Below are 22,426 nucleotides of genomic sequence, written 5' to 3' on the forward strand. Positions count from 1 at the left end.
AAGAGAAACAGTTAATAAGGGTGTGGATGGGGTAGGGTGGTGGTGGGGTTCCTATACAAATAAAGCATTTGAAAAGAAACACAGAAGGTAACACATTAAGTGAAGAGCCTATGTTCTGTGGGGGTTTTCCCCCTTAAATAATCAAGTAGATAATAAAGGCAACTGAAATCATAGAAAATTATTCTTGTGAGACACAGAATACCCGCTATCTAGGCATTCTGCATGTAAAGAATAACCTTTTGTATTGTAGGTAGAAGATTTAATTACTAAAGAAAGTAAGACCATCTAAACTGAGGGGGTGCTGTAAACATCTGAATACATTTCATAGCTTCATTTCAGATTTAGGTTTTATAAGCCACAGCAAATAAAATCCACATTCTAAATTCTGTCATTTTTTAATACTCTTTCACATTCTTTTAGAGGATCTGTGAGGTCAAAATGATTTTCATAACAATACTAAGATGTTATCTGTCTTTTTGACTCTCTTCCTCTCATGAGTATACTCATGAAAACTCCTCTCTGGAGTTTTCCAGAGGCTATGTGATGCGTGAAATGCAATGGATTAAAAGCAAAAGTTGATAACAAAGATCTAGCTTTCTTCTGTTAGCCCAGATTGTAAACAATGCTATTCTATGAAAATTTTTGTTTGGCAAAAAAGCTATTTTCATAAAAAATAGGTCATTTACATTAACATACAATGTGCTCATCATTGCTACTTTCAAATGAATCAACAAATATTTAAAATTTTCTCATTTTGGGACGCCTGGGTGGCGTCTGCCTTTGGCTCAGGTTGTGATCCTGGCGTCCAGGAATTGAGTCCCACATCATTGGGCTCCCTGCATGGAGCCTCCTTCTCCCTCTGCCTGTGTCTCTCATGAATAAATAAATAAAATCTTCAAAAAATTTTTTTCTCATTTTTATCTCAAATATGGTAAATAATAGTTAATGCACATTATAATCCATATAAACAAAAGCTCTTTGAGGTTCTTGGTAATTTTTGATAGTATAAAAGTTCTGAAAACTAAAAAGCAGCTTTAGGCAAAAATTATCCTTTGTCCTTGAAAAAAGAAAACAGACACAGTATTGTAATTGTCACTGTTACTCTTTGAAGAGCCTCAACTACCATATTAATTATAACTTTGGACCAAAGTGACTAACTTCTATCGGTGGAAAATAGAAGTATCTGGCATATACAAACATTTTTACAGACTACCAAGGCTTAAGAATACACATGACAAAACTTTCCACAGCCACACAAATCCTTTTTATAACTTCCTAAAGTGGCAAAAATAAGACATTATACAATTCCAAGACATGGCTTCTCTATAGCATCTCAAAATAAGATGCAAAATCATATAAAAATCATATTGGAATTATGCTTAGTTTAAATCAATGTTTCAATAATCTGTTTTATTTATTAAGTTTCTAGTGATGCAACGATTATCCATTCATTGACCCAATTTAATGGGTCCAGATTCTAAGTTGTTTAAAGATCTTGGAAACTATCTTCAAGTTAGCATACTACAAAGTATATTTGCAGTTGAAATAAAATTTGTCAGAATATTTATTTAATGTAGTTGAAAATAAATTTACATTTTTCATAATCATAAACATTTTCACAGGTAATGTTAACTTCTTTGCTCAGTAAGCCTGTGGAAGTTTAGGAAAAACACACTTAAGTAAAATAAAATGCATTCTCGTATTGTACTTAACACACTGACAAAGCAGAGAAAAGACTTACTTGCCAAAATTTTACATTAATTATGTAATCTTGGGTCCTTAAAACATTTCTGGATCAGTTTCTGCAAGAAGATGCTTTATTAAAGTCCAGCATATTTAAAATATTAGAAGTTCAATTTTCTGTTTTTCTGGGAATTTAAGAATATTCCATTTATACGTGCACTTTTCTTTCTGCTAATCAGAACAGTGCTCCTTTAATTAAGTATCTTCTAGATATAGAAAAAAAGGTCACAGACATAACAAGAGATAAAGGTTTTCCTGAATTACAGAATATTTTGGAATATTTTCATATTTCAATAAATATTCAGTTTATTCCTCTTATTAGGCAGAAAACTTGTTATGCTTATTTTTTAACCATGATCTTTGTACATTTGCTGTTATGAGTCTGTAGTTTGTTTCATTCTATTATTAATTCGTGAATATTGTTATCAAGAAAAGTGAAGCTGCACATCACTCCCCCCAAAAAAAGACAATTAACCAGGCTATGAGATTTAAAGGAACAGTCCAGGAGAAATATGCCTAAGAGGTTTTTTTCCCCACTTAAGTTCTAGGCCTAATTCACCTCTAATCCTTTTCCTCTTTAATTTCTTCTCGCAGCTTCCCTTCTGTACATAACCAGGCAGGGTAAAAGACAAATATGAATTAAAGAGAGATTTTAAGTAGGAAATACAGAAAACATTAGAATGATATTAAGCAGGCAATAATCCTAGTAATGGTGGTAGGAGAAAGAAGGGAGTCGTGAGAAATCACCTCCCGGGTACTTGACTACTTCAGTGTAAGGTATCTGTGGGATTTATTCATGCTAATGTATAACTTTACATTTTATCATAATTTAAATTTATCATAACTTTACGTTTTACTTATTTATTTAGTTATTTATTTATAAAAGATTTTATTTATTCATTCATGAGAGACACACACACACAGAGAGGCAGAGACACAGGCAGAGGGAGAAGGAGGCTCCATGCGGGGAGCCTGATGTAGGACTTGATCCCGGGTCTCCAGGATCACGCCCTGGGCTGAAGGCGGTGCTAAATCGCTGAGCCACCCAGGGATCCCCTAACTTTACCTTTTAAAGGGCTTAATGGATGAGCAAGGAATTACAGATGCATGCTCCAGGCCCCTAGTGCCTCTTTTACACACAATGCTTGCTAAATGAAGGTAACTGACTCTGCAGCTTCCAAGAGACCCTGTAGGAAAGTAGTCTGAAGAGCCTATGCTAATGAGTGATTTTGAAAAGGCACTTTTTTTTTTCACATGCTCTCGAGACTTGAGGTGAAAACATAGCTCAAACGGAAACTGGCAAAACAGGGCAGCAAATAAAGATTCCCAAAGTCTTGTAGCATTCAAAAGTTTTGTGGCACCCAAGCAATGACACAACCACAGCACTTAGGTGTGATGTTTCATCATTGTTTTTTAACTACCACTTTTCAACTCCCCACTTCTCCATTGTGAGGGCTCGGTAAGCTCATACAAGCTTCAGGCACAGAAGCGATTTGTACCCTTCGGTCCCCCCCCCCCCGCCCCCCCGCCACACTCCCGGGTCCCCATCGCCCCCTGGCGGCCATGGCCGACTTCCGCTTCCTCCGCTGAGCGCGGCCTCTGCAGCACACGTGGCGTCCTCTACGTCACATCCGGCCCTTGCGATTCGGGCTGGGAACCCGCGCGATGAAGTGCGTATTTGTTACAGTAGGGACCACCAGCTTTGACGACCTCGTTGCGTGTGTCTCGGCTCACGACACTCTGCAAGTGAGTGGGGGAGGTGCGCAGTCGGGTGAGCGGTGGCTCTGCTCGCCGCTCGCAGCCCGCCGCCGCCGCTAGTCTTACCAGTAGCCTCGGTAACCTTTCCTGAACGCCGCGCTTCGGAAGAACCCCCAACAGCTCTACCTCAGGTGCCGCCGCCCCTTTACTGGCTCCTCCCCGCGCCCGGCTAGGCCCTCCTCCTGCTCTCAGTCGCCTCGGCGCCCTCCGCCTGCTCTTCCTGCTTTACCGCCGCCCTCCCGGCCCCTCCTCCCCGTCCTTTCTCTGGCTCCTCCTTTCCCTGGCTTTTCCCTTCCGACTCTCCGCCTCCGCCTCTCCTTCCTCCGGCTTCGCCCCTCCTTCCCGCTGCTCCGCCTCTCCAAGTGGGGCTCCTGGGGTCCGGGCCAGCCTCTCGACGTACCTCAGGCTCGCTCGGGGTCCTGTAGTCAGCGCCGGGCGCCTCGACGAGCTCCGTCAGGCTCGGCCCGGCTCGACTCGATCCGGCCGGTTCCTCTCGGCGAGCCGTCCCCGCCCTGCCCCCGCTGCACTCGGGCGAGCCCGCGCCTCGCGGTCTTACCAGGCGTCCTCGCGGCTGGCGTCCTCCGGCGGCGGTGCGGCGGTTTGGCGGTTTTGGCGGTTTTGGCGGTTTGGCGGTTTGGCGGTTTGGCGGCTCGGCGGCTCCTCCAAACCGGGGTTTGCACAGCTACAGCCCTGAGGCGGATCGGGGCCGTTTCTTCGTCTTCTTTCCAGTTTTCGAACCTTTCTCAGGGTCTCTACCTGGTCGTCTGCTTGTGGCGTGGCCTGTCCTTTCGACGGCTTGGTGAGCACAGTCACATAGATCTTAACGTTAGGGCTTGTGAGGTACCCTGTCGGGGCCGGGTACGGTGTGTGTGTGTGTGGGGGGGCGGTGCACAGCTTGGTTCTGGAAAAGTAAAATCGGCCACAGGTAGAAGATTTTGTGGCCCGCGCGCGGGTCTGAACACCCGCAGGGTGTTGGGGTGGTGGTTGTCCTTTTTACGGAAGCCTGTTTAAAAGTCCCGCTTTTTTTTTTTTCTTTTTTCCAGATCCTCAGGAGTCTGGGCTACAACCGACTTGTCCTCCAGATAGGTAGAGGAAAGGTGGTACCTGAACCATTGAGTACTGAGTCATTTGCTCTGGATGTTTACAGGTACAAGGATTCATTGGAAGAAGATCTTCAGAAAGCAGATCTTGTTATTAGTCACGCAGGTAAAGTGCCTTAGAATCCCACGGTTTAGGTTTTGATAGTTAAGAACAGAAATTTAGGGATTTTTTTTTTTTTGGATTTTTTTGAGGTAAAGTAAAATCAGTAAAGTAACTCAGTGTAGCCCTTTTGAGTATGATACTTATTTGAATATACCTATTGAGAACATTTATTAGAGGTTACTATTTTGGGTAAGATAAAAGTTTTAAGACTTTTGGGGATAAAAGGATAAGAAATTAAGAACAATGAATAATTGTACAGTAAGAAACTCTAAACGCAGGAGCAAAATAATTTGTCTGCTGTCATGCGTAAAAAGTTGTCTAATTTGAAATTAGCATTTGGGCTTAGATCTGCTGAAATGTTCAGCCAGCTAATTGGGTTGGACATGAAGAAATTGGCTTTGAACAATTTTTTTCTTACATTTTACATGTAAGTATAAAAGAGAAGCAGAGACACAGGCAGAGAGAGAAGCAGGTTCCTTGCGGGGAGCCGGATGTGGGGGACTCCATACCAGGACTCCAGGATCACGCCCTGGGCGGAAGGCAGACAGACGTGTAACCCCTGAACCACCCAGGCATCCCAAGAATGTATTTTTCAAGTCGAATTTTGTAGCATTTAATACAGAACAACTGATCATTTGACTTTTGTTATTTTGAATGTATAATTAAGAGGCCTGGTTTGTAGTTCTGCCAGCTAAGTTTTTCTTTTTTTTGATTAGTTAATTAATTGATTTTTATTTATTTTTTGTATATTTTTTATTGGAGTTTGATTTGCCAACATATAGCATAACACCCAGTGCTCATCCCGTCAAGTGACCCTCTCAGTGCCCGTCACTGCCAGCTAAGTTTTTCATCTTCAGTTCTGTCTTAAAGCTTGGTGGAGCACATTAATTTTTTTTAACTGTTAACAATTTTGATTTATTTTGTAGGTGCAGGAAGCTGTTTGGAGACTCTGGAAAAAAGAAAGCCACTTGTAGTAGTTGTAAACGAAAAGTTGATGAACAATCATCAGCTGGAATTGGCAAAGCAGCTACATAAAGACGGACATCTCTTCTACTGTACCTGCAGGTATACTACAGACTGATAATTTGACCTCTTGCCTTAAATCCTCACTAGCTATTCTTATCCACTACCTGACCTGTCGGTCTTTTTAAACCTCTTACCTTCTGCTTATCGAACGCTTTGATTTTCCTCACCTGTGAAACTGTTGTTTGTCTTCTGTGTGTTTTCTGTTATATTTCTTTCTGTATCTGTGCCTATTTCATTTCATGTGATTATCTGAATGTATGTAGGCATGTATGTAAGTTTCATCTGGGCACTGAAGGCTCCAAGGATATGATTTTTGAGTTCGTTGGCTTTTCATTATACAAAGAAGGCATTTGCTTATTTTGTTTTATAATTAAAGTTTTACCTTCCGTAAATCCATTGGGAAAGCCCCTGCTCTCGTGGTACTAATGTTCTATTAGTGGGAGATAGTAAACAGTTTAAGAATAAGCGATCAAGATAATTTCACGTTGTGAAATGTGTTTTTTTTTTGGTGAAATGTGTTATGAAGAAAATAAGAGTGATAAGATAGCTGGGAGTAAAGATTAATTAGATTGATCAGGGAAGGCATGAATGAGTATATGACATTTGAGTTGAGACCTGAACAAGAGGTAGTCATGTGAATGAAGCTCTAGAGGAAGAAGGAACAGCAGCCATTGCAAAGGCCCTAAGTTAGGAATGAGCTTGGAGTTGAGGAACCAGAGGGAAGATTAAGTGTGGCAGGAGTATGGTAAGCAAGGCAGAAGATAGAAGATGAGATTGGGTGGAGATAGCTCACGTAAGAGTTCTTATTGTATTGTGTTTAGTGAGAAGCCATTAAAGTATTTTAAGCCTGAGGAATTACTATGGTAAGGAGTATTATTTTTTAGAAGTATATTAAAATTCAACAAGAACTGATCAACACAGTAGAAGGATGAAGAAAATTGCTGGTTGGTTTTCTGTTAATTCTTGAGACACTAGAAGCTTGCCAAAGGGTCAGGTCAGTAATTCCCAATTATTTGACTTTAAAAGTTATCGTAGTTTGATGTTTTAAAAAGTAAAGACCTCATAGAAGTATTATAAAATACGTATCTTTTATGTTATAATTGAAATTAATTTTAAAGTGAAAAATAAGTTTTAGGAGAAACTGGCTAGAACCTAAAGGCTTTTCTTTTAACTTCACTGCATCTCTTAGACACTCAGTAAATACTTGTTTATTTGTTTAATATTTATTGAGCACCTACTATGTGCTAGGCATTATTCTAGGTACTTGGGCGTATATTGGTGAACAAAACAGACAATTTCTGTTTTTATAGAGGAGACAAATTCATTGATTATTTCAGGAACAATTGACGTCTTAATCTCTATATGATGGGGGAGAGGGAATATCACGGTGGCTGTGTAACAGAAGCCATTATTGCAAGTATTCTGTGTTGGAAGAAGCTATATAATAATTATGTAGGCTTCTGATAGTAGGCATAGGTGTCCTTGGGTAGCAGAGATTGTTAGGGGCTAATATTTTTTTTTAAGAATAAACTAACTGGTTTATGCAAGTCAATTTTTCCAGACATTTCTAAGGAGTATTTTTATTCTAGATGTTAATCAGCTTTGATTTTATGTTAGTACATTTATTTTTATTTTTAATTTTTTTAAAAAAGATTTTGTTTATTTATGAGACAGAGAGAGAGGCAGAGGCAGGAGGAGGAGCAGGCTCCATGCAGGAAGCCTGACTCCAGGATCACGCCCTGGATCACACGCCCTGGGCCAAAGGCAGGCGCTAAACATTTGAGCCACCCAGGGATCCCCTTATGTTAGTACATTTAAAAGGAGAAACCATTGAAACCCAAAACATCCTGATTCCTTATTCAAGCTGAAAAGGAAGCTGTGCAAGTCTCCAATTTATTTTTTACAGTTTGAGAAGTCTTATATTTTAAGACATGAATATGGTAAAAATAATTGGTTATATTTTCATTTTAGGTATATTATTTATTCCCCTGAGTCTAGGCTGGATGATTGTATGTCTGTTTTTTTTTAAGATTTTATTTAGTTATTCATGAGAGACAGAGAGAGAGGCAGAGACACAAGCAGAGGGAGAAGCAGGCTCCATGCAGGGAGCCTGACATGGGACTCGATCCTGGGTCTCCAGGACTACACCCTGGACTGAAGGTGGTGCTAAACCACTGAGCCACCCAGGCTGCCCCTGTATGTCTGTTCTAATTTAAGTGGCTGCTTTACTTACATTTCTGAAGTAATACTTATGTCATGGTTTGGAATCTTACTTCCAACATGCATGGTGATTGTACATTACTTAATTATATGTGGATTTATGGTAGTACAATTACTGACAAAAGAAAGTTATTTCACAGTCTTCATGCATGGTCCAGTAGTCTCCCCAGCTTATTGTTCTTGTCTGGCAGCTGTTACTTTTGTTTTCATTTATTCTGTTTTCATAAATTAATTTTGCCTTGGTTTATGTCTGCCCAGTCCTGAAAAATGTTCAAAAGTCCCGTGACTACAACTTTAATGAAATAACATTTCTTTAATATTTCAGTTGACAAAATATACAGTATCTGTTGAATTGGTATGGACAGGTACTACATAGAGCTCTTTGTATTGCTTTCATTTTTGTATGTGTGGTTGACCCTCGAACAACACAGATTTGAATGACATGGGTTCACTTCTACACAGATTTTTTTCAATACAGTACTATAAATGTGTTTTCTCTTATGATTTTCATAGTAACATTTTTTCTCTAGTTTATTGTTAAGATTATAGTGTGTAACGTCATGTACAAAATGTGTTAATAGACTCTGTTATTGGTAAGGCTTCCCATCAACAGTAGGGTATTTGTAGTTAAGGTGTGGGGGAGTCAAAAGGTGTACATGAATTTTCCTTTTTTTAAGATTTTTATTTATTTGAGAGAGAGCAAGTGGGGGAGGGGCAGAGGGAGAGGGAAAAGCAGAATCCCTGCTGAACTTAGAGCCCAAGGAGATGGGGCTTGATCCCAGGACCCTAGATCATGACCTGAGTGGAAGTCAGATGCTTAACTGATGGAGTCACCCTGGTGCTCCTGGAAAGTGTACATGTATTTTCAATTGTTCAGGTGATCAGTTCCTTTAACTCCATGTTGTTCAAGGGTCAACTATATATATAATAAAAGTATACCAAAAATCACATGTACAGTTTCAGAAGCATCACAGTATTCTTGGAAGTTAGATTCAGTCATCAAGTGGGCGGCAAATGAATTTTACAGAATTTTCTCCCTTGTTACCTAATATTTTTCTTCTTTTGTTTTAGCACGCTTCCGGGGCTGTTACAGTCAATGGACTTATCAACACTGAAATGTTTTCCTCCTGGCCAGCCAGAAAAATTTTCTGCATTTTTGGATAAAGTTGTTGGATTACAAAAATAAACACTAATCTCTGAACACTTTAAAAACACCCCTCCCAAATTCAACCTATGGAATGTGCTTAAATCAAATTATAAATACATAGTATATATTTGCAGAATAATATAAATTAATAAATTTACACATCTATAGAATGTATAGAAGAATTCATGGTGTGAATGTTAGCATCTGGGTCCAAATCCTTATTGCTACTTAGTAGATTTTTTGCTTAATCTTTATATTTTAGTTAAAATATGTAGTGAGCATTCCTAGGTTTTATCCTAGAATCCCAAATTGATTTAGAAATCATGTCAAAAATAAATCTGAAAACTTTGACAAGAACCTCAAATGAAGTTATTAGTTTTGTGTTGCTTAGAGTAAAAAAAAAAATGAAGCAGTAACAAATTGGTAAAGGCATTTGAGAGTCAGTATCTTTAGCTGTACAATTTAAGGAGCCAATTTTTTAAAAACAAGCTACAATGATGAGTTGTGTTCTGTGAAATAAAAAGTTAAAAAATTACCTTAAAAAGATTAACAAGATTAAAGATCAAGTCAGTTGATTGGTGGTACTTGGAGAAACTACTTCAGTGGAGTAGATTCATTCTCTTTTCTCTAAAATACAAAGAGAAAATGACAAACTAATCTTGTTCAATATGGAAGCTTTATTGGTTTGAAAAGAGTAAATCAAAAAGGACTTAGGCCAATAGAACTTGCTGTTAGGCCCCTTCTCAGTAGTTTTGAAACATTTATTATAACATCATAGAGGAATTTATAATTTATGTACTTAAAACATTAGTTTTATAAGCAATTATGTGATCAGATATATAGAATAGCCTAAATATATGACTTTTGGGTTCATGTAACTCAAGATTGATACGTCATGAAATTCTGATTAAGTAGTATTGAGACCTATAAAATTAGATTATCTGTAGGTGTTCATAGCTTTCTGGTAGAAATTTTGTATACAGTTCATAAAATAGTATATACTATAAAGACATACTTTTCATAATATTCCAAGATGTTGGCTATTCTAAGCATTTTACCAGTGCTTTATGTAGTGTCTCTGTAGATTTGGTTTCCTGATTGTGTTTTACTTAGGTTAATATTAAAATAAATTCTTAATAATAGTAGAAGGTGGTGACTGAGAAATACTCTGGGTAGCAGGAGGAAGCCAACATGGATTAAAATTTGCTGAGAATATTCTAAAAAGTGAGTAATCTGCATCTACATAGTTTGAGAATTAACAGCACCATAATCATTATTATACATTAATCTTATATTAATGTTATATAGGAAAGGCCCTTTTCAAATACTTGGAGATAATTAGACTTTTCTGGGCTCTTTTAAATGTGGTTCTCTAATCGATAAAAATTATGGTTTAAAATGTATTTTGATCACTTGGTTTTTAGTTATTTTATGTCATGAAGGACTAACCATAGAGAATCAGAAACAAAGGGTCTACTCAAACATGACAACTGTAAAACAGTATGGACCCCAAATCCTGTTTTCTTTCCCACAAGAATATATAATCATGATTCCATTATTTCATTTAGCAGGAGGTTAAGCCAGTGGTGTTAAATTGTGTGTAGTGCTATCCTTTGACTATATACCTTTGTGAAATAGTTTATCAGTTGTTCAGCTTAAAAATCCAGGGATATTTTGATTTGGCAGGAATTTTTGAGATCATCTAGTCCAGTCCCATCAGAAGTTTACAACTTGTCTAGAATAACAGCCTTAGATAGAGCTGCCACTGGAAGCAGTTTCTTGACTCCTGGTCTTGTAACTCTTTTTATCATACCATAATATATATTTTAAGTTTTTTGATTCTGCATAATCGTTTGCCTGGTATTTAGTTACTTTACTCCTTTACAGGGAGAGTTTTGTTCATTTATTAGAAGTTTATTTTAGTAGGAATTTCACACTTAATTGGATTTTTCTTTGGTGTATGATAAACTTACCTTGGACTTAGAAACCTGTGATTCTTGCGGTTTTAGAATCTTAACAAAATGCCATGGGTAGGATTGATACTAGTTGAATAAAGGAAGACTTTAAGACAAGGAATTGTAGATTTTTGGAGTTAGAAGAGAATATTAAACCTAGCTATTACAAACCACTTTATAGATGAGGAAGGAGGCTAAGGTAAATTAATTGTCAAATTTACCTGTTATTGGTCCTTATGGAAAATGAATGGTTAACCAAGATTCTATTTGGAATATTTACTCTAAGTGAAATTTGTGTGGTTTCATTGCATGGCTGGCAGGGTTTCAGGTTCTTGAAGTCAGTGGGTAAGTGGAATGTAGTTTAATTAGCAGTGTTCTGTTAGAGGTGTTTAGATTTCCAGGGATAATGAAGCAATTTATATCAATGGCTAAGTTTAGAGATGGACAGGTATGAATAGTAGAAAGTTGATGTTGGAGTAGATGAAAAGTGATGTGAGGTTATAAGATGACCCTGGGAAATGGGGAGTTTTGATGACTGCTTATGATTTGGGAGGAAAGAAAGCTGGAAGGATTTGGTGGTAGCTAAGCTAGTGCAGCTGAACATTTAAAGGTATAGTTGACTCTTGAACAATGTGGAGGATTAGTGGTGCAAAACCCCAGCATAGTTGAAAATCCACATACAAATTTTGACTCCCAGAAGATTTGACTAATAACCTGCTGTTAACTAGAAATCTTATTGATAAACTGTCCATTAACACATATTTTGTCTATTATGTGTATTATATATTGTATCCTTAATAAGAAGGGAATGTGAAGAAAATCAAGAAAAATACACGTATAATATTGTACTGTATTGAAAAAAGTCTGCATAGGTAGACTTGTACAGTTCAAATCCGTGTTGTTCAAGGGTCAACTAGTTGTCATCTGAAAATTCTGTCAAGTCTCTGATTTTAGACACCTTAGAGTACTGCTGTGAATGCTTTTAAAGGTAAATCATGTTGATAAAAAGGGCAATATAAAAATGTGTACCACCACTTTGATAGTTTGAGGAAGTTTTTTCTGAGACTAAAAAGTTAGTAATGACTAGAAGTAATGTAGACATTTTTCTTGGCCCTTTTTTTATGGTATAAGCATTTAATCACTGATTTGTTCAAAATGTAAAATTTTCAGACATGACCAAAAATCTGTATATAACCTACGTTATATATGAGATGTATGGACAGACTATTTGAAACTGATTTTGGGGAAAGATTTGGAATCGGTGGTCCAGATAATAGTGTGGTAACCTGTTTTTCTGCTGTACAGCCAATACTATATTTTTGTGAAGGAGTGGGAAATGGAAAATAATAATAGTTAACACCTGTTGTGTGCTTAGTATGTATCAGATATTATTTAAAGTTGTTCAGGGGCTCCTGGGTGGCTCAGTTGGTTAAGTGTCTACCTTTGGCTCAGGTCATGATCTCAGGGTCCTAGGATTGAGCCCCACACCTGGTTCCCTGTTTAGTAGGGGGTCTGCTTCTCCTACTCTCTCCTTCTGCCCCTCCCCCCCAACTTGTGCTCACTGTTGCTCTCAAAAAATCTTAAGATTATAGGTACAAAGTTATTAAATCTTTACAATAACCATATGAAATAGCTACTAATTGCCCATTTTGCAGATGAGGAACCTAAGCTCAGAAAATAATGCAAAAAGGAAGTTTTATGCTATGTAAGTGTCTGATGGACTGGGAATTGTAATTGTTAGAATGCTTATTTCCATTGTATTTCCATCATTTATGGTGAAAGGAAAGAATATTTGAAGTTAGAGGACTATTCCAAGAAATTTTGGTTGTATGATAATCATAGATCTATTAGTTATTTCAGTTTTAGTTATTGTTAGAAATATATTAGTTATTTCAGTTTTAGTTCTTGTTAAAAGCATACTGAATGCTACTCAAAATCAATGCAGAGAAACTCTCCTGGGTGGTTTGCCAGATTGCAAGTTACTTACTGGCTCTTTTGTTTTTTCTGAATACCATTTTAGGTTCTATTTTTGCTCGTTTTCTTTGTATGTATTTTTCTTGATACTTTTCAATACTCCCAGAGCTGCTATTGATGCTCCTATTCTATATCCGCCACCTCTGACTTGAGCTCCTGAAGGGTATTTCCAGTTACTTACTGGTCATTTTTGTCTGTTAATTCTCTTAAGCATGGTAAACTTAATGCGCTCCAATCTAAATCCTATTTCTCCTATCCTTCTGAGATATTGGTAGTATTATGTTTAGTCTTCCAGGCTTATACCTCTAACCCTTTATATCTGATTGATCACCAGGTTTTTTTAGCTTTACTTTCTAAATGTCTCGAGCCCATTAATTTGCTCATTTAGTCTTTTAATTAATGTAAATGCATAATAAGAATCTACTTGTATAAGCACTCAAGACATGATTCCTGCTCTGGAGGAACTCTTGCTAGTTGAGGAGGAACTGTTTTACTCATTCTTGAATCCTCTGCCTGCAGCACAGTAGGCTTTCCATAAACGATAAGTGCACTTCCTCATTGTCTTGATTAGGATTAGGTATTGACTTTAGGAAACACAATAATCTTGCACACAATTATTTCATTATAGTCTATCTAGTATGTCTCTTATTCAGAAGAAAGATGTGACCATCACATTGTATGGTGAAGTTTGTAAGATTAAACATTGACAGGACTGGCATTAAAACATAGCAGTACTCATCCTGTGTAATATCCAAATAGTATTGAAGGGTCTGTCAAATAATGGTACTTATTGTGGATTTTTGGTAAAACATGATGTTAAAAATCAAGAGGTTTATTAAAGCAGTAGCTATAGTGTTTTCAAGTAAAAGATTACATGGAGAAAGGTTTAAGATAACCACCAAACATTTCATTCCTTGTTAGATGGTTAATTCCTTCATGAGTGCAATCTTTATATTGAATAGAAATTCTAATTTTTGTGAGGGGCTAGACAGAAGGTAAACAAACCTAGCTTGCTTCAAACAGGAATGAATATATGCTTCTTGGCCCTGATATTGATTCTCAAAATATTTTTAGGGTCTTTTACACTATTAAATGCCATCTGTTTTGGTATTTCACTTTATTATGTTCATGAATTTTTGCCACATCCTGGCCAGAATTATTTTAATTGACTCTGTCATTTTATTTTGATGGTTTAGTCCTGCTCTCTAAGGCTCAGGAGTGAGTATAAGCCTCTGGGTCTTGGAACCCTTCAGAATATTTAGAACTATTGTTTCTCTCAACTAACACGTTTTGCAGTGAATTTCAGGAAGTTTTCCCAGGTACCTTGAGGCTACAGGTTAAGAATCTCCAGAATGAGGCCAACTTAAGTATTTTCATTCCTCGTCCATTAGTACTCTTGGTGGTAACTATTAGACTCCTTCATAATGAAGCCTGATGATTAAGTTTAGTAATTGCCCGTTTTACCACAAAACAAATTATAAGCTTACCAAGTTTAACACATACCAAGCACAATTTGAAATTAAATATTCTATTAACTGTAATCCATAATGTGTAGCACTGTTTTCTGATAGAAGGAACTAAATGGAAATTTTTTCGTTTGTAGTAATTATTTTAGAGTATACTAGAATAGGCTATTTGGAAAAGCAATACCGATTTGTACCTTTTTTACTATCAGGTGTGCTTCTAATGTATTTGCTGAACTGATAATCACTGTTGGAATGATGTCTGTGAGGCCATATACTGCATCTTTTTTACTATTCATTTATCCTTTTGTTAGAACATTGGTTCTTTCTCCGCTACCAGTGTGCAGTGGGTGGATAGTACATTCCCTAAATTTTAGGAATGAAAAACATTCTTAAATCCTCTGCCTAAGTAATTTTCTGGATCTCAGTTTTCCCATTTGTGAATTAGTAAAACTGAGTTTCTTCATAGGTGATTTCTAAGACATAAAACCAATTATGTGGCATGTTTGAAAATAAAAAATGTCATTGGAATAATACATTTTCCCAGTTAGAGTTTTTAAGAAGTAAGAGTAGACTTAGAGATATTTACGTGGAATTTACAGTATATACTCCTAAATGATACAGAAAGCAGTTTTCATTGAATTTCATATTTAAATTCATAGTCTCTAGTTAGGGTTATAGTTAGAGAATTAAGGATTATTTAGAGATTTAAGGGAGCTCCTCAAAACAAGAGTGTTCTGGTCATTATTTTCCTTTCCTTCAATCCCTTGTATGTTGTTAGACTAGACGCTGTAAGTATCTTGAATAAAAAAACAACCCCTGATATTTCTGTGCCATTATGATGCATTTTTAAACAAAATATTACTTTACTTTTTTCCCCTAATCTATATTAGAGTGCTTCTGATGGAAGTGGGGAAGAGAAGGAAATAAAAGCAAATGGCTCTTGGTAATATTTTATTTTGCATATCCTCAGGCTCACTGCTCTGGGAAATCAATTCTTTTTTGTCTCTCAAGCTTTAGCTTGAGGAGAGAGGTTGAATAGGGTCCTTTGGCCAAATTTTGTTTTGGAAAGATTGTGTTCCCTTATGAATCTTGCTTTGTTCATCTTGTTTAAATATCTACTACGAAAAGTAGCAACAGGTTCTAGTACCAGGGTGCTGTTAAAAATGTTTTCAAAATGTTTACTGTTTTATTTTTTTTAGTAATGAAAAACCTTAAAAGGGCCAGTAGAGTTATTTAATACCCCAGTTGTCTCCATGTTCTATTTTGCTACTAAAAATAAGTGAAATATGATTTTTAGTGCTAAAGTTTTTTTTTGGTACTGATTGCCTTGCAGCAGTTGCTCATAAGTTGTTACATACATGTGATTGTCATTTTAATTTTTTCCAGTTAAAGATAAAATTGACAACATTGTTTAAGGTTTAAGGTATATGATGTAATGATTGGGTGCATGTTTATATTGCAAAATGATTACCACAATAAGTTAGTATTCCTCACCACACATGGTTATAAATTTTGATACCTTTAAAAATCTAGGTCTGTTTATTTCATTTGCGGTAAGATAATGAGGTAAGATTAACTCATTTTTGTATGAGCCAGTCAACCCCACAATTTGCCAGTATAATAGGTTAATCCCTCTACAAGCTATTTTTAGCTTAATGTTAATGTTTATGTTAATGTTTAGGTTAATGTTGATCACAAATTTGACCATCTAAAGGGAGGTCAAACAAATCAACAGATTTGTTATCCACCATTGAATCACAGTTCCTTAGACCAGAAAGAGAGCTTAGACATGCAGCACATCTTCACTTTATAAATGAGGAAACTGACTCAAAATGGCATAACCAAATTCATAATACTCTTCATGTTAGTTACCATGTTGCCTCTCAAAATAGTAACTCAGAAGCCTCATGTCCTATATACATTTATAATTAAACCTTATGTATCACAGATAATGTATGCTTTAAATTTTTTTTCAGGCAAGTACCTCATTTAATTATTGAAACTTGAAGGAGTGTTATCTTAGAACTAGTATTGTGTTGTACTATAGAGAATTTCCCTATTTGATTAGTGAAGAAATAAGAATTCTACAAATTAAAACAAGTCACATTTGCAGGTTAAATTACAATATAAAAAGTAGTAATTATAAAATTAAAGCACATCAGTTTCATAACAAGTCAAATAATGTTCATTATTTTAAGTTAATTTGATTTTCTTAAATATGTTCTTTTAATCTGTACCAGAGTACAGTGCCTAAAAGTTTTTAAGGCAGTTACTTTTCTTTCCATTACTTTTGGAAGTGAAAGAAACTTAGGGTTGGGGAAAGCTGCTCTGGGGAGCTATTTTGGACCTTTGACTTGATTTCCAGTAGAATTTAGGTGAAATTGTTCTCGTTCTTCCCTTTTGTTTGTTTTTGACCAAAGAATTTCTTAGTGAATTGTTTTGTCAGGTAGCAGCTAACAGTAGTAAATAATAAATTAAGCACTTCTGCGCTAAGCACTTAACGTTCAGTACCTTATGTAATTATTCCAGCAACCGTAGGTATAGATGACAAAAAAATTTGTACAGCAACATTTTTCAAATTTTGAAACAATTTAAAAGCAGTAGCTATTATACATTAAAAACTATTGCTGGGTCACTTGGGTGGCTCAGTCAGTTAAGTGTCTTCAGCTCAAGTAATGGTTCCAGGAGTCCTGGGATTGAGCCCAGCATGGGACTCCCTGCTCAGCAAGAAGTCTGCTTCTCTCCATCTGACTTCCCCTTTGCTCATGCTTGCTTGCTCACTTTCTTTCTTTGAAGTGAATAAATAAAACCTTTAAAAAGAAAACCTGTTAATTTGAATGCTAAAGTTCCCTGCCTAACTTTGATGGCTTTTCCCAAATCTTCAGAAAGATTTGGAAAGTTTTTGTAAAAGATTCCCCTATGGAAAAGATCATGTCAAAAAAGGAAAAGATCATGTCAAAGTTAAGCAGGGAACTTCAGCATTCCTTACAGCCTTTAATACTGCTAATGGGCATTGTGATCAAGGACTGGGTTATAATGTGCAGTGTTTGCTGAAATTTTCGCCTTGAAACTCTTCAGGGGTGATTATTAATAGTTTGTAAAACAACATTGTTGGAGAGCACTAGTTCCCAAAGTTGTCCTGGACCAGCAGCATCAGCATCACCTGAGAACTTGTTAGAAATTCTTGGGACCCAACCCAGACCTGAATCTGGGTCTTGCATGAGGTAATCTGTTTTAATGGAGCCCTTCTACTGTTCTAGAGGTTTACAGGATTGGAGTAGTTTAATGTAGAAGAATAGTAAGCCAATGGGGATTTTAAGTGCAATAAGGTACTTTGAAGGACAGTATTAAATAATATGAAATGGCTTTTAAATACAGAATGAAGTCTACTATTGTCCTGCAGGTCTTTTTAAAAAGTCCTATTGTACTAATCTGGGGAATGTAACCTGTTCTAACCACCTCTGAACCTTCATTCATCTTTTCTTTTTTGATAAGTGATTCCTCTTTATAATAATTGTATAAAAGTCAGACAATATATAGTCCTTGTACTGTTACTGGTGGGTTGTGAAAACCTGGACAAATTTCATAATTAATTGAAACTTCATCTGTAAAATAGGTCCCTTGTAGCTATAAAATTCTATTTATTTTCCCATTTTATTATGCTATCATATCTTTGCTTATTGAGTATGTTTAAAAATTATTCTTTAAAATTATACATGTAAATAGTATAAAATATTAGCTTAATTCTATAAGATGTATAACAGCAGTTCTAGGTCCCATTTTTCCCCATCTCTGATCCTGCTTTCTTTAGTCAGCCATATTACATTTTATGTTTTGTAAGCGAGTATGTTCAGACTCGTTTTCATCATTTTGATTTTTTTAAAAGATTCTACCCATTTATTTGACAGCACACAAGCAGGGGGAGCAGAAGCAGGCTCTCTGCTGAAGGAGCCTGTTTCGAGGCTCGGAGCTGATTCCAGGGCCCAGAGATCATGACCTGAACTGAAGGCAGACACTTAACTGAATTGAGCCACCCAGGCACTCCTATTTTTTAAAATTTAAATGTATAGAATGGCTAGTATGGAGGAGGAGGTTTTATCTTCCTGTTCTCTTCCACATTAAGAAGTCTGTAGATGGTAAATAAAAAAGAAACATTTATTTTAATCAGTTCTTGTGAGTTCTGTTCTCAGTGTTAACATGATTAAGTACAATATTCACATCTGAGTCATGTAGTACGTGTTCATTGATTACATACCCTTTTCTATAAAACTGCTTTACCTTATTTTTTGTTTTCATTTGCTCGATTTTTAAAAAAGATTTTATTTATTCATGAGAGACAGAGAGAGAGAGAGAGAGAGAGAGAGAGAGAGGCAGAGACAAGCAGAGAGAGAAGCAGGTTCCATGCAGGGAGCCTGACGTGAGACTAGATCTTGGGACTCCAGGATCACCACGCCCTGGGCTGAAGGCAGCACAAAACCGCTGAGCCTCCCGGGCTGCCCTCATTTGGTTAATTTTCTATAATAAAAATATTCCCAAATGGTCCCAAAAGAGATACACATCTTTCCTAGTATGTTTAAATAGATTATGTTATCTGCAGCTTTGATTATTTATTTTTGAAATGTCTGTGCTGGAGTTCTGTGCCCTTTTATGTGAACTGGTCGTTCTCTAGTCCTGAATATCTGTTCTCCAGGGATTTCCTCTTCACCCTTATCCTAGAAATTTCTTTTGCTTCTCTCTTGCATTGAATCTTCTGTTTTTAGGACTCTGTGCCCCCTTCCTTTGTGGTTTAACTTTGTTATTTTGGTTTCAAATATTCTTCATAGCTTTCTGAGAAAAGATGATACTTTTTAAAAAATCTTTCGTATTTGGAAACACTTCTACTTCCATCTGATTGATAGCTTGGTATAGAGTTCAAAGTTGGAAATAGTTTTCCCTCACATTACTGAACTTTATTTTTTTTCTAGCTTCTAGTTATTCTGTTGAGAAGTTTATTGTTCATATGTGTGATCTTTTGTATATGACCCATTTTTCCTCTCTGCAAGCTTTAGAATCTTTATCCCTGACTTCAGAAGTAGTACGTGCATTACTGATCTTTTTTGCTTTTATTGTTCTGGCTACTTCTTGGAGTTTTTCAATCTAAATATGGGTATTCATTCCTGCACTGCTAGAATTTTCCTTTCGTCATCATCACCATCATTTCTTTCCTTCCACTTTTTTTTGGGGGGGGGCGCCTGTTGGTTAGATGTTGGTCATCCAGTAGTCTTCTAATTTTCTTCTTTTTTCTGTTCAATCTTCTCCATTCTGTGAACTCCTCAACTCTAAATTCTTTTTGCTACTTTTTATTTTGTTTTCAATTTAAATACAGCAGAATCAGGGCACCTGAGTGACTCATTCAGTTGAGTGTCTGCCTTCGACTCTGGTCATGATTCCACAGTCCTGGAATCAAGTCCTTCATTGGGCTCCCTCCTCAGCATGGAGTCTCCTCCCTCTGCCCCCCCCCCACTTGTGTGCATGCACATGCTCTCTCTCAAATAATAAAAAATAAATACAGTAAAATTGGCATTTTTCTTGTATAGTTGTATAAATTTTGACAATTGTGTAATTGTGTAACCACTACCACAGTTAAGATACAGAATACTCATATCACCCCTGTACATCCCTTTCTAGTCCACTTTTTCCTACAGCCCTAACTACTGGCAGCAACTGATCCTGTTTTCCCTTTCTTGTAGTTTTGGTTTTTCTTGTATGTCATAAATGCTGTCATACAGCATGTAGCCTTTTGAATCTATCTACTTTTACTGAATATGGTTTGAGATTCGTGCATGTACATTCATGCATGCATATTCATACATCATTTTTTATTACTGAAGAGTATTCTATTGTATGGATGTACCAGATTGACCATCTACCAATTGAAGGAAGTTTGGATTGTTTCCAGTTGGGGCGAATCATGATTATGAATAAAACTGCTATAAACATTCATGTACGGGTTTTTGTGTGAGCTGAAATTTTCATTTCTCTTGGGTAGATAATGAGAAGTGGAATTGCTGGGTTATGTGGCAACTCTTGTGTTTATAGAAAGTACTAAACAATTTTTTTAGAGTGGCTGTACTATTTTATATTCATACCAGCAACATATGAGAGTTCCAGTTGCTCTGCATCCTTGTCAACACTTGTTACCAGTTGAAAAAAAATTCATTTTAAAATGTATGTAATGGTATCTCATTAGTGACATACAAATGGTCAATAGACCCATGAAAGGTTTTCAGCATTGTTAACCATCAGGAAAATACAAAACAAAACAATGAGGTACCACTTGATACCCACTAGAATGGCAATAGTCAAGAGATGGACAGTAATTATGGATAAAATGTGGAAAAATGGGAACCCTCATTTACTACTGAGGAGAATCTAAAATGGTGCAGCTGCTGTGGAAGACAGTCTTGACAGTTGCTCAAATGATTAATCATAGATCCAGCAACACCATTCCTAGGTGTTATCCAGGAGAATAGAAACCTGTCCAAACAAAAACTTGCACATGAATGGTTATAACAACATTAGTCATAAAAAGCCAAAAAGTGGGAACAACCTAAATGTCTACTAATTGATGACTGGATAGATAAAATATATTTTTGAAGATTTTATTTATTTATTCATGAGAGGCAGAGGGAGAAGCAGGCTCCATGCAGGGAGCCCAATTTGGGACTCGATCCTAGGACTCCCAAGATCACACCCTGAGCTGAAGGCAGACGCCCAACCACTGAGCCACCAAGGCATCCTGATAAAATGTAGTTTATAGGATTGAAATACTCATAAATGCTACAACATGGGTGAACTTATTTTTTTTAATTTATTTTGTTTTCAATGGAAAAAGGTTTTATTAAAGCATGGGGAGAAGACCAGTGGGCAGAAAGAGCTATGCATGGGAGAACCTTTAAAACCTCCTGCTAAGTGAAAGAAGCCAGCTACACAGGAACATAAATTGTATGATTCCGTTTACTGAAATGTGTGGAATAGGCAAATACAGAGACACAGAAAGTAGATTGGTTACCTAGAGTTGGTGGGCATGGGGGATTAGGTTGGTGGTTATGGGATGTGGTTTTATTTGAATGTAATGAGAATGCTTTCAAATAGACTGCTGATGGGTAACAACTCTGTAAATGTACTAAAAATTATTGAAGTGTGCACTTAGAGTGAATTGTATGGTATGTGAATTAAAAAGCTGTTAGAAATCATCACTTTTAAGTGCATGATAATTTTTAGTGAATATACAGAAGTGTGTAAACACCATAAAACCGTCTTAGAACATTTTTTATCACACCAAAAAAGATCCTTTGTGCTTGTTTGCAATTAATGCTTATTCACACCCAACAGGCAGCCACCAATCTGCTTTCTATCTCTATAGATTTGCCTTTTTGATGTATTTTCATATAAATTGAATCCTGTATCTTTTGGAATCAAACCCCTTTTACATCTAGCTTCTTTTACTTAGGTTTCAATTTCTCCACATCCTTGCTGACACTTTTTTGCCTGTATTTATTATTAGCCGTGCCAATAGGTGTGTTTTGGTATTTCATAATGGTTTTAATTTGTACTTTCCTAATGACTAGTGACGTTGAACATCTTTTTAGCTTATTAGCCATTTCTATATTTTCATATGTAGTCATGTCATTTGGGCATTTAATTGTGTTGTTACTGACTTGTGAATTCTTTTTATATATTTGATGCAAAGCTTTTTAGTCACATATGGGATATATTAATATTTTCTTCCAATCTGTGGCTTGTATTTTCATTTTCCTAACCGTGTCATTTGCAGATCAAAAGTTTTTAATTTTGATCAAGTCTAATTACTCATTTTCTTTTTATTATATCTAAGAACTCTGCTTAACTCAAGGTCTTGAAGATTTTCTCCTATGTTTTCTTCCGAAAGTTTT

At 36.5% G+C, this 22,426-nt stretch overlaps 1 protein-coding gene across 1 annotated transcript in view; it reads left to right on the forward strand.

The window, feature by feature from the left end:
• The first annotated feature begins 3,306 nt into the window (after positions 1-3,306).
• ALG13 (ALG13 UDP-N-acetylglucosaminyltransferase subunit) overlaps positions 3,307-22,426 on the forward strand; it is a 65,401-nt gene continuing 46,281 nt past the window's right edge. The window contains 3 exon segments of the mRNA XM_055337446.1: positions 3,307-3,489; positions 4,545-4,707; positions 5,631-5,769. Coding sequence (XP_055193421.1) covers positions 3,409-3,489; positions 4,545-4,707; positions 5,631-5,769 — 383 coding nt within the window. The 5' untranslated portion in view covers positions 3,307-3,408.

Source organism: Nyctereutes procyonoides, unplaced genomic scaffold (genome assembly GCF_905146905.1).
Source record: "Nyctereutes procyonoides isolate TBG_1078 unplaced genomic scaffold, NYPRO_anot_genome, whole genome shotgun sequence".
Lineage (NCBI taxonomy): Eukaryota > Metazoa > Chordata > Mammalia > Carnivora > Canidae > Nyctereutes > Nyctereutes procyonoides.